Consider the following 12796-nt stretch of genomic DNA (forward strand, 5'->3'; position numbering starts at 1 on the left):
AAAAGTATTTTTTTTTCTAAAAGAGCATGCTTAAAACATAGAATCTGACCATTTTTTAAATAATTTGTGTAAGTTTAATATTTTTAAAAACATACTTAAATCGGTGAGCTTTTGTTTTTTATGCTTCAGCCGATGACATCACAAATGATGAAATGTCATTAAGAGTTGCCATTCACAGAAGAAATATTTGATTCGCATCTTTACTCACGTGCATTAGCAACGATATGGTTGATAGCCAGCGTAGAGCGCAATATTTAAGTCGTTTCTTGATTATCCTAACGTGGAAACCTGGTAAAAAGATGCGCCAAATTGTATCATTTGTGACGTCATAAGACCACGACTTGTTTTCAAGATCGGAAATTTAAACAAAATGATTTCAAAATGATTGCTGGGAAAGTGAAAGTATTTTCTAGGTCCATGCTATTTTTTTTACTCAATTTATCAATTTCAGTGACTAAAAGTAGTACTTTTGACTGAAGGAAACAACCCCATTATTTTAATCGGTGCGCAGATTGGAATTAATTTTTTACACTTCTGCACATGGCATCAAAAGCTATGAAATGCCACTCACTGATGCCTTTAGCTCACAGTGCAAACTATCAACACCTGGAAACGCGGTTGACAACAAAGTGTAAGCATTATAGCGGCAATGGAGTAGCGCGCCAAAGTACATCACTTGTAAAGTTATGAAGAGCATGCCGAATTTCCAAATTTAGACAGTTAAGAAAATTAATAAAAAAAAAAATTGTTGGGAAAATAAAAGTTCTTTTCTGGCTCCACGTTTTATTACTTTTTTTTCGCTTATTCTATAAATTTTAGTAACGTAAGTAAGTCTATAAAATTTTATAACGAAAAGTAGTACTTTTGACTGAAGGAAACAACCCCGTAGAGAAATTGGTGTTTTTACAAATTATTGGCTTGAAATATTTTATTTTGGATACCATGTTGCTTTGTGCTAACCTTATGCAAACAAATTTTTCTCTACTTTTTGTTTACGTATGCAAAGGAAAAAAATCTTTCACATTGGCATTGAAAACAAAAAATTTGACACCAATGAATAAAAATCCACAATTATCCAATTTTTGAAATCTTCCTGTGCGAAAGGAAGCATCAAGACGCATTTCTGTACCTCAGAGTCAGAGGAACGTAAGTCACATTATGATAATTTTACAGTAGATAGGAAAACTTTTCTCTAGCCCATGCAAAGGATGGGACGCGCGCATTTTCAAACCTGGTAAAAAATCGAAAAGGATACTTTTTCAAGAATTACGCTTGCATGTTTCAATGCGGTCGTAACAATGCGGAATTACGTCAGTCTGGCTCTGAGGTACAGAGTTTATACGTAAAACTTCTGTGTTAACAGTATTGCTTACAAAACGTTTACTATTATTGAGCAAAATGCTTTGACATCGTCTCATTAGAAATATAAATTCCCAAACATAAAATGAACGAACTCTACTCGTGGCAACATATGACTGTCGATTCGAAAACACTGGACGTCGCAATAATAGTACAATTTTTAAAAAAGGTTGTCTCGTAGTGAATTGTTTATGGTTATGGGCGGACATAACTTATGTCGTACTTTTCAACATTTTCGAACCTCTCCCACCCTTTGTCGCAAAGTTTCACACTTCACCATAACCCCTTCCTTTTGACACAAAGTTTCACACTTCCCCATACCCCCTCTTTCCTTTGCCACATGTTACATTGTTTATCATAAACGTTCTTATAAAAAAAAGGGCTGATGTCATCACATTCTCCCTATTGTTTGTCCCTCCCGTCATTTATTTCCTCTTCCTTGTCACGAACGGTAACAATTTAATGAACCCCACCTTAAAGAGGGATTTAATTCGTAGTCCGCTCCTTGCAAATTGACATTTCTCTACTCTTTTTTTACAAATGCAAAATAAAAATATTTATCGCCCTGGCATTGGTGCCAATAATTTGACACCAATGGCTATAGTTCGCCAATTTCACAATTATGGAAGTCTTCCTGAGTGAAACGATACCACACAACTCTTTTAAAACGTAAAACTTCTGCACGAACAATATTCTTTATGAAAGTAGGCATGCCCTCTGCAGTTAGAAATATAAAATTTCCAACTGTCAAATGAACGAACTCTAATCGAGGCTACTTATAATTGTCCATGCGAAAGCAAAATGTTTTATTAAAAGATAAAAATCGCTCTAAAACATAATCAAAATGAAAACATTTTAAATGCCCGTAGTTACCCGAAAAGCCTCAATAATAAAACCAAATGCAAAAATTTCATTTATTTACGATCAAGCGAGAAATGGCAACACCATAATATCAAAGACAATATTTTCCATCAATTTCTTCACGCTATGTCGCGTGAAAAAGTAAATAAAAATGAATTTTTATTTGCTTTCGATGAATTTTCGCTAACTTTTAATTGCTTCTAGCTCAAATTCTAGCGGGATCCCATTTTGTGTTTTAAAGCATTTTTCGCGATCTTTCCAACGATACCAAGCTCGAAGCATTAAAATGCATATTTCGTGTAGAAAAAGCGGTTTAAAAAATCAATTAAAACTTAATGTTTCACGCTTCCAACAATGAATTTCAACAATGGAAAAAAGAGAAAATTAAAATTTTTGAGTTTCGCTTACTAAAAAACGCTTATAACTTTTTTTCTAGTGGATTTACGTTATTGGACCTTGGGCGCCCTGACAATTTTTTCGTCGGGCGTATTTTTTAAAGACCTTTCCAGCCATATCAAATTCGAAAAAAATGAACCATCCGATCGCGTAGGAAGAGCCATTTTGAACGAAAATTCGTTTTTTATTAATATCTCCGTTAATTAATTTTCGATTTCAAAAAAAAATTATTGATAACACTAAAACTCGGCAATAGCTGCCGAACGAAAAAAGAATGAAGGAAATCGGTTCACAAACAGAGGAGGAATCGGTACCGAAAAAAAACGGCTTGCCTATTAATATATAAAGATAACATTGGAATCAAAAATGTGGATTTTCTTTTCATCTTGTCTTGTTTTCGATCCGATTTCTTTTCTGTTAAGCATTTTATCACGCACGTCACTGCAAAATGCTGTAAATTAACAAATTTAGTGATATTTTGAACCAATGTACAACTACTATGATTTTAAAAAAAAACGAATTTCGAATGATGTTCGTTTTTATTTTAAAAAAAATGAGGAAGCGCTGTGATCACTTGGATTGCGCAATCGAGTCTTGAAGCAGGCCCGGTAGAAAGAGATTCCCCCCCCCCCTTCTCGATCCTCCTCCCATACAGAAATGAGCTTGAGGCTTAATTACTTCCTTTCTGCATTTTCACAGAGCCGGGAGTGAGGACTGAGGAGACAGCAATTTGCACGTAAATGCAGTGCCATCCGCATTGGCGATTTACTGCCTTTGCAATTACTCAAGCATGCTTTTCGCCAAAATTGCCTCGCCAAGCTATACCTATATGTCGGCTTCCCTGTAAAGAATAAGTTCCGACAGACTTCTTAGGCATTTATCGATCTAAATAAGTTCTAATACCGCTGGTATAGTGGTGAGTATCCCCGCCTGTCACGTGGGAGACCGGGATTCGATTCCCCGCCGGGGAGGAGACTTTTTTGTGTTTTTTTTAGACATTCTAATATAATTGCACTAAATTTTGCAGGCGTTGGAGAATTTTAAGAAAATTGTGAAACGGAAATGAAAAAAAAAAGGTATCAGTTAAACCTGTTACAAATGTGCCGAAATAGCTCAGTTGGGAGAGCGTTAGACTGAAGATCTAAAGGTCCCTGGTTCGAAACCGGGTTTCGGCAGCTTCATATCTTCGGTAGTATAGTGGTGAGCACCCCCGCCTGTCACGTGGGAGACCGGGGTTCGATTCCACGCCGGGGAGGAGACTTTTTTGTGTTTTTTTCCAGACATTCTAATATAATTGCACTAAATTTTGCAGGCGTTGGAGAATTTTAAGAGAATCGTGAATCGGAAATGAAAAAAAAAAGGTATCAGTTAAACGTGTTACAAATATGCCGAAATAGCTCAGTTGGGAGAGCGGTAGACTGAAGACCTAAATGTCCCTGGTTCGAAATCGGGTTTCGGCAGCTTCATATCCTCGGTAGTATAGTGGTGAGTATCCCCGGCCTGTCACGTGGGAGACCGGGGTTCGATTCCCCGCCGGGGAGGAGACTTTTTTGTGTTTTTTTCCAGACAATCTAATATAATTGCACTAAATTTTGCAGGCGTTGGAGAATTTTAAGAGAATCGTGAATCGGAAATGAAAGAAAAAGGTATTAGTTAAAGCTGTTACAATTGTGCCGAAATAGCACAGTTGGGAGAGCGTTAGACTGAAGATCTACAGGTCCCTGTTTTCGAAACCGGGTTTCGGCAGCTTCATATCACTGGTAGTATAGTGGTGAGTATCCCCGCCTGTCACGTGGGAGACCGGGTTTCGATTACCCAAAACGACCAAATTATGATTAACCAAATAATATTGTTTTTTTTTTTCAAAAAAAAAAAAAAGATTTCATAAAAAACCTCTCTTTGTAAAGTTTAGCTTCTGGTTTTCCTTCTCTTTGGTTTTTAATTTCGTTTTTTTTTCTGAAAAATAGAAAGTATATAGAGACACATAACCGATGGAAAAATTTAGGAAAATGTAGGTGGGCAATTTTATTTGACTGTGTGGGCAATTGCCCAAAAACCCCCCATTAAAATATGCCCTGCACCCCCCGCACAAAGAATCAAATATAGCCTGAAGTCAAGGACGCCCATAGGGGGGTAAGTGGAGGCTCAAGTCCTCCTCCCCTAGAAATGAGAACTTTCTTATTCTTTGCAAAAATGTATAAAAATTTCTTTTCCAGCCATTAATGAATGAGTTATTAAAAATGTCAAATTTTAATATCTGTAATCTGTACTGAAATCGGTTTCTATGAGGAAAAGATTCTGCTAAACCATGGGGAAAAATTTTGAGGCGCCCCCCCCCCCTTAAAATTTTGCATATGGGCGCCCTTGCCTGAAGTTGCAGTTTGGGTACTATTTCAAAGCATATTTCAGAGAGAATTCCTCATTTGAGCTCAAGAAGAGCAATATGTGACCCCTCCCCCCAGTAAAAGCAGAAAATGGATCCGCTCTTGATTTATACATGCTCTGACTGATTCAAGCACTAATGTAAGTTTGTAGCAGCGTGTCCCGTGTCTTTTGTCCCGAAGACCCGTAATTTCAAATTTTCTAGAATGGGGGGGGGGGGTCAAAGGGTTTGTGTTCAATGCATTTAATTCAAAAAATCCCACCAAATTCGTAAAACAATGCTTAAATTCAGAAAAATTTCGAAAATTCAGGGGTAAGGGCAATTGACCCTCTGATCACCCATATGACAAGCCTGGGTTGTCACCGTGTGTGTGGGGGGGATCTTATGTGGTCTATGGTTTAGGTCCTAATAGCAAAATTTCTAGCATCAATCTTGACAGATCTTGATATTATACTGACGGCGTCAATATTGACGTGAGCAATATTACAATAACAACACGTATGCAACATTGCATTCATCTTAAAATATCAATATTGATATTACCTTACAATAACAACATTGCATACATATTGACGCCGTCAAGATGTATTGATTTTATGCTGTCGCCGTCAAGGTAATTAGTACACAATAGAACAGGTGGACCTTCGTTGATACTTGCGCATGCGCACAATTCTTTCTACCCAGCGTCCCTCGAATTGCTGGCACATCTTCCTCCTTCGACCTACGATTTCAGTCGGTTCAGAGGAGCTGCACGTGGCGTTGTCGTTGCGTTCTTTAGGCTTCGTTAAGTTGGTTGCTTAGTTATTAGTGTGGAATAGTATTGTTTTAGGAATAACTTATGAATGACTGATAACTGCATTTGTTTATTAATATAGTACTAAACAAGTCATATCGCAGACGATGTGCGATCAATGCTAGAAATGGCCGAAAATAACTTTTTTCGTCCCTAGACTTCGAAACGAAGGACATGAAGCCCAGAATTTCGTATTATCACTTCAATCTCATGAGTAAGATTAATTTTATTCAATGGTTATTTATGTTATTCTTTAAGATAAATTCATGTGTTTTGTCCATGGGATATTTTCATTGCTGACATCCATTTGGAAATGTACTTCATTGTATTTATTTACTTATTTATTATTTTGCTTTCTTTACTCTTAAATGTGTTATAAAAACTTCCGCAATTATTCCTAACTAGGCATTTTATGTCTTTATAATACAATTAAAAGCATGAATTTAAAAAATAAGTCAAGTATTACGCAAAACGAAGAAACTTTCATTTTTTAAATTAAATTGCGAGTACTATTAATACCTTTATACGAATTTCCGATCAGATGTCAGCTTTAAGGAAATATTCTTAGGCTAGAAAACTATCTTGAAGAATAACAGAAATAATTACAGAATGAAATTTAATTCTCGAGTTTCAAGTGAAAATAATACAAAGAAATAAATAGATAAAACACCTTGCAAACGTGCTGATTTCATACTGTCATGTCAATGTATCCTGACATTTTCCTGTCATATCAATACGTATGCAATATTACAAAAGCAAGATCATCTTGCCTAGACCTTGATTTCATGCTGTCATAACAACATCTTGATATTATCCTGTCATATCAATACGTATGCAATATTACAAAAGCAGCCTACCTTGATATTTTCCTGATATTATGTTGCATACACCTTGTCAGCCAATATTGTGGCAGCCTGCTGACAGCATAAAGGGAGTAACATAACAACATTGAGGCAGCATTAATGCAAGATGATTTTTCTTGCATGTCAACCTTTATACAATACTGAGGCAAGATATTCTGCTTACTGGGGGCCCGACTTGGTTTCGAGAGGGGGGATATAGGGTCTTCATGGACAGAACTGCACCGCCATTGAAATTTTCTTTACGGGGATTTCGGTTTCGTTCTTTTTTTTTTGAGTGGGGGGAGGAGGGGGCATCTCACTCTTAAAAGAATGGACACCCCTGCAGATCATGGCGCAAACTTTGCCGTTGAATTTTTTTCTTCGGGGAGTTGGGGGAGTATTTTAAGGAGTCCTCTTTCTTTCATTTATGGTCTCTTTTTTTGAGGAGGTGGCAGCAGTAGTATTTGAAAGTGTACGGCATTGCTTTGGCGGGAGGGAGGGGGGTCAGGACCTTTGTCCACAGATGGCCCCAATGAGTTATCAGAGTCCCTGCTTGAAAAGCTTAGGACCCTATATATGACTCTACCATGATAATATTAATCAATTAACAAGTAACAAATTTCACGCTTTTCATATTTGCCTCTTATGTGATATTAAAAATTTTTTTAAAGTAATTAAAATCAATTGGATAAATAAAAAAACATAGTTTGATGAAATCGTTAAAAAAAATTGTTTATGTTAAATGTTTTATTTTTCTTAACTGTACACCATTAATGAAGTAACTTAACTTCATCCGTAACGATTGTATGAAAAGAATTGCTTCATTTTGCTTATCGCCAAATATGGCGATAAGCAACAGAATCCAGCAACCTTTTTCTGATATGGCGCCTGGATTTTGCTGTATTTAACGGACGGTGCCGTAAACACCCTTGTCGAAATCGCCAGGATTTTGCTGTTGATAACTTCCGCCTATTCCTTGTCGCTATAAATCGCAATGCTGCATAGTTCTTGTTTATATTCGTTTTTGGTTTGGCAACTATTCTAAGTTGGATTTGTGTTGTTGCTGCTATGGCTAAGTCATATTTGCTGTATTACTTTTATATTTCAATATTTAGTTGTATTAACATAAATTCGTATTCTTTAAGAACATTTTCGGAAAACGATATTAAAACGTACAGGTAAGTGCTATACCGAAGCTCGATTACTCTCAAAAGTACACACAAGTAAATATTTATGAAAAAATATACGGGACTATGCTGTTTAATATACGTATCAATAATGTTAAATAAAAATTAAGAAAAAAAAGAGTTCTTGTAACTGTTGATCAGTTCGAATGTAGAGTTCGTAAGCGTGTACTACAGGAATCTGGGTACCCAAATTAGCAAAAGGAAACAATACTGTAATTATTTTTGCATACAAACTTATCGTCGGCGCAACGCAAAATTAACGAATGTGAGAACTCGCCGTTCTTCAAATTCGATTTTAGCCTTAGTACTACCCAAAAATCGCTACTGGTTTATAACTTCTTCAATCGATAGTGTCTTTGTAGTACCCTAAAAGTTATCAGTAAAAATTATAAGCTTGAAAATCACTAAATGCTTCAGGTGGGAAAAAATTATATTCCGTTTTTTGGTTCTCCTGAAAAGTGCCAATTTTCACATTTGTTAGTTTAGCATGAAGCTGACGATTTGTTTTCATCAGCTGTAAAAAATTTTGATTTCCTACCTGCATCCATGCTGGCACAAAATACAGAACCTACAATGACTTTGCATAATTATTTTCAGTATTTACTTGTATGGTCTCTTTCTAGCTTATACACATAACATTCTTTTAACTAATCCGAAACTCAAAAAACGTTTGTTCCTTGTTTTTTGTTTTGATTTAGTAATATCAGAGGGCTGAATGATTCTTCTTTTACAATAACTTGTCTGTTTTCCGTATCAGGACCTTTCCATTGTTACATATGTGACTTTTTGATGCAGTTTCTTAGCAAATATCAATAAAAATTTAGATGAAGTTGTTAAAATATCTTTTATATTCTTTAATCATGATAACAGAGAATAATTAAGATAACTTTAATGTCAATGCTTTTATTGTAGAATAATTCTAAGTTTTTCATAAAATTTTAAATATAGCGATGCATGTGTGGCTCAGAAGATCTGTAAATAAGCTGCAAAAGATTTTGTTTCATATTTTTCTGTGTAGTTTTGAAAGTGAAGTAAACCATAGTTTTTTACATGTGATTACATATTGTCGCCTCAGAGCAACAGTAGGATACAGAGGTCTGTCCAGGATTTTTCACAGCATCAGCTTTTTGTGATAAATCAAATAATTTTGCAAAAAAAAAAAAAAAATTGTAAAAACAAAGTTTCACAAATTTATGAGATGTCTCAAACTGCATCATTGAAACTTTGTCAGGTGTTTTCCTCTTATATGTTGAGTTTCATTCTTGAGAGTTTTGCTATTATTGGGTAAGGGGGGGGGGCGGTAGAGTGGCATGCCTGTGGCTGATTGGCACCCCTCAATTATCAATATCTATATATATCATTCTACATAGTGAATGATATTACACATTTGTAGTTAAATTGTACTACAAATGTTAAGGTATAGTATTAAAAATAATTGAAGCAAAAAAATCGCTTAAGAAACTGGAAATAAGCATTGTAGTAGAAATAAAGAGACTTTTCATTTATCTGCATCCTAATAAAGCAAAGTTAGCATCAAAAAAGAATAAAATATGATTCTCATATTGGATGTTAACAATTTTCTAATCTAGTCACAATATAAGGGTTAATGCCAGACGCTAAATTTTAAAACTGGTAACCCTATCTGAAGTGATCACATTTTCTCCCCACCCCTACTATCCTTTTGCAGTTCTAAGTTCATTTCAATGACATATAGTTATTATTTTTGTAATTGTTGTTTAAATCATGAGCAAGGGGGGAGAGAAAAGTGGTTATGCTGCCTTTTCAGAAAAGTATAATATTAACACCACTGAAAACAGCTACGATAAACCAGACATGCAAAATTAAATTGTAACGAAACTGATTTTTAGCTGTTAATTTCTTTTAAAGAAACAAGCATGCATTATATTTATTTGGCAGCATTAGTTATTTATCGTATGCAGAAACATAGCGAGAGATTCAATTTTTTTTTGTAAAATTAGCAGATCTTAAGCTGATCCCTCTAATTTAACTTCAAAAAAGGTTCTAAAAATTATCGTTTTTTTCGTGGAAATATGCTATTTTGATTTCAGATTTGTTCTTTCAATAACCAATTCATAAAAGATCCATTTTGGTTTATCAGAATTTCGTGAAGGGTCCGTTTTGGTTGATCAGGATTTTGTGAGAGGTCCGTTTTGGTTGATGGAATTTTTGTGAAGGGTCCATTAAAGGATCCAAAATTCCTCTGGCGAGATCGCTGGGATATCTTAGTGTTATTTCTGGGATTAGATGTCTTAGTGTTGCTCTGAGGCAACGATATATTAAGTAAGTATTTTGTACACTACCTTTTTTCTGAAGTTCATACATTGGCAGTAAAAAATTAATACATTCTGTTAGGTGTGCGACTTCAGAGCATTGTGTGTATGACCACGTGTGAAATTCTTTTTGATTTAAAAGTCATTTTAGTTGTAAAATTTGATTCATTTGTGTCAACTTTGTAAACATTTTCGTTCACGTGAACTAAAACCTTCCATCTTTGTTGACCAGGGGTGCTGTGTGTGGGGGGGGGGGGGGGGATATGTGTTATGGCCCATGCTGAGTCATTCAATATTTTAGGTTAATTTATTTGTGTAGCTATGATTAAAAGATCACGTTGAAGATTAAACATTCAAAGTTATAATTGGTACATATGAGGCAATGAGAAGCAAAGGCATGTAAGTTGCAAAATTAAAAATTTGGAGATAACTAGTTGAAATAGTAGGGGCACTTATGCTCTGTCTTGGGACAAGAGATAGTACTAGCAGCTTTGGTAGAGGCTGCTGTACAGCATGATTTAGAAAAAAAAAATCAGTGAAAACCTACCTAGGACGTTATCTTCATTTGTATTTTCCTCAAAACTTGAAGATGTCCACTTACATCCCTCTGCTTCTCACTGCCTCATACATGGATCTTTCCGATGATGACAGTGAAACAATTATAATTTATTGAGTTGCTTTCTATATAATTGTGCACGGAAAAAGGTGGCAAAAAACTTGGAAGGAGATGTGTATTTTGCTCAAAGCAGAATAAAAGACATGATACTGTCTATGGATGTAAAATGTCGAATGTCCTTTGCATTGATCAATGCTTTGAGATTTTTTATTTGCCTTTGAAACATTTATAATTACAATGTTCTTCAAGTATTTTAGAATGTTAAATAGAAATATTTTTAATGTTTTTCATATTTTTTGTCACTATTTAGTGTTTAATTTTAGTATATAGTCGACTTCTGCTACAATGCGATTCAACTTAAACGCGAAATGGCTGTAACGCAAATTTTCCACGAGTAACGAATTTTAGAGCTGACGCGAGCGAATTCCTCGTCCACAACACGAATTTCTTTAGAAGGAAGTAGCGGCTTCGTTATTGACAACTAAATATATATTTTGTGAATGTTATTGCATCCCACTAGTATCACACTGACCATTGAAAGTTTACACATCAAACTAGTCTAGGCATCACATTGTTGGTGCATAAAAAAACTGCTCAGCAGCTTTCTTTTTTTACATTCTAAACATTAAAGTTGATGAAATATAATGGCACCTTAGTGAGCTGTTTCATCTAAAGTTTATGAAGATGGGGGGGGAAAAATAAAATTTCTGACAACAAAAAAGAAGATTAAGATTCTCGATTTGCTTAGACAACTACCAAACGTTGACAGTAGCAACGCAATAAGTATGACTGAATCTTCCATAAGTGCAGTTAAAAGTCAAAACAAAATGATATCCATATAAGTTCAGAACTTATTTTCAATGTTAAAGCTTGCAGAGTCTGAGTAAAGTATATGAAAATGAAAGCCAAGGTGAAGCAACCATATTTTAAAATGTATCTAATAAAAAATAACGATCTGATTATGCAGCATAAATCTTCATTTTTTAACTCATAAATATTATTACTGTATTTACTGTACAGTACTATTATAGTGCAACATTATATTATTACTTCATACTGTACTGTTCTTGTTTTATTTTATCAATCATTCTTTTTGTGCATTTTAACTATTTTATGTTGAATAAAACAGCTTTTTTATTTTTTGAATACAGTAAAAGTTGAGTTTTTTATGTAAGAAACTGTAATGTATAGTTGAGGAATGCTTTAAAGCAGTTTGAGGGGTATTTACAAATGTCTAAAAAATTTGGTATGTTTCTAAAAAATGTTTATGCATACATTTTTCCACAACGTGAAATTTCGACTTACACGAGGAGTCTTGGAACGCATCCCTTGCGTAAGTTGGGACTTGACTGTACTTTTAGCCAGGGGTCTCCAACATTTTTTGCTCAAGGGCCACATAGTAAATTTTTGGAGGCAAGGCGAACCAACAATCCAACAATATATTTCAACTCAGAGGATTTAGTTAACACTAGCTCCCCCACCCCCATCACTCACAATTTTTTCGTAAATAAGCTCTCAGTGGCATGGGTGTAGCCAGGATTCACATTAAGGGCAGGCAAACCAAGCTACAACAAGATGGTGGTCTTTAGCTGCCCCTTTGCCCAGTGCTAGTTTTTGAGGGCAGGCAATAACTTGATGCTGTTGCTCTTACCCATCTTGCTTCAATTTCCTATACTAAAGTTTATTTTAGAAAAAAGAAATGAGTGAATTTATAAAATGTACTAGGGGTGATCAAATGAAAAGGTACAAAACGACACAGTGGGTACAAATGTAGACTTCATTCAAAATAGTGGCCTGAGCACAACAATCCCACTGATGAACAAGCCTCAGGATTCCTTGTTCTCAGAATTCCTGTGGCTCAAACGAGACCCAGTCCTTCACAGTGTCTTTGAGTACGTTGTCCAAGTTGAAGTACTTCCCTTTCAGGTGTTTCTTCTGTGGACCAAACACATGGTAACCGCAGGGAGAGAGAGACATGTCCGGACTGTAGGGCAGATGGTCTAATGTCTCCCATTTGAATTTGTCCAGTTCCATTTTCTTACAGACTTTTCAGAGACATTTCTCCCCG

General features: G+C 35.4%; 1 protein-coding gene and 3 non-coding genes across 4 annotated transcripts in view; all 4 read left to right on the forward strand.

Annotated features, from left to right (window-relative positions):
• Positions 1-3718: 3718 nt before the first annotated feature.
• On the forward strand, positions 3719-3791 carry Trnaf-gaa (transfer RNA phenylalanine (anticodon GAA)). Its single transcript has one exon. It is a non-coding gene; the product is annotated as a tRNA-Phe (tRNA).
• Positions 3792-4003: 212 nt separating this feature from the next.
• Trnaf-gaa (transfer RNA phenylalanine (anticodon GAA)) lies at positions 4004-4076 on the forward strand. Its single transcript has one exon. It is a non-coding gene; the product is annotated as a tRNA-Phe (tRNA).
• Positions 4077-4084: 8 nt separating this feature from the next.
• Trnad-guc (transfer RNA aspartic acid (anticodon GUC)) lies at positions 4085-4157 on the forward strand. The gene has a single exon. It is a non-coding gene; the product is annotated as a tRNA-Asp (tRNA).
• A 3545-nt stretch (positions 4158-7702) lies between these two features.
• The window catches only part of LOC129231165 (ER degradation-enhancing alpha-mannosidase-like protein 2), a 38734-nt gene continuing 33640 nt past the window's right edge, over positions 7703-12796 (forward strand). The window contains exon 1 of the mRNA XM_054865413.1: positions 7703-7812. Coding sequence (XP_054721388.1) covers positions 7703-7812 — 110 coding nt within the window. The remainder of the gene's footprint in view (positions 7813-12796) is intronic.

Source organism: Uloborus diversus, chromosome 10, assembly GCF_026930045.1.
Source record: "Uloborus diversus isolate 005 chromosome 10, Udiv.v.3.1, whole genome shotgun sequence".
Lineage (NCBI taxonomy): Eukaryota > Metazoa > Arthropoda > Arachnida > Araneae > Uloboridae > Uloborus > Uloborus diversus.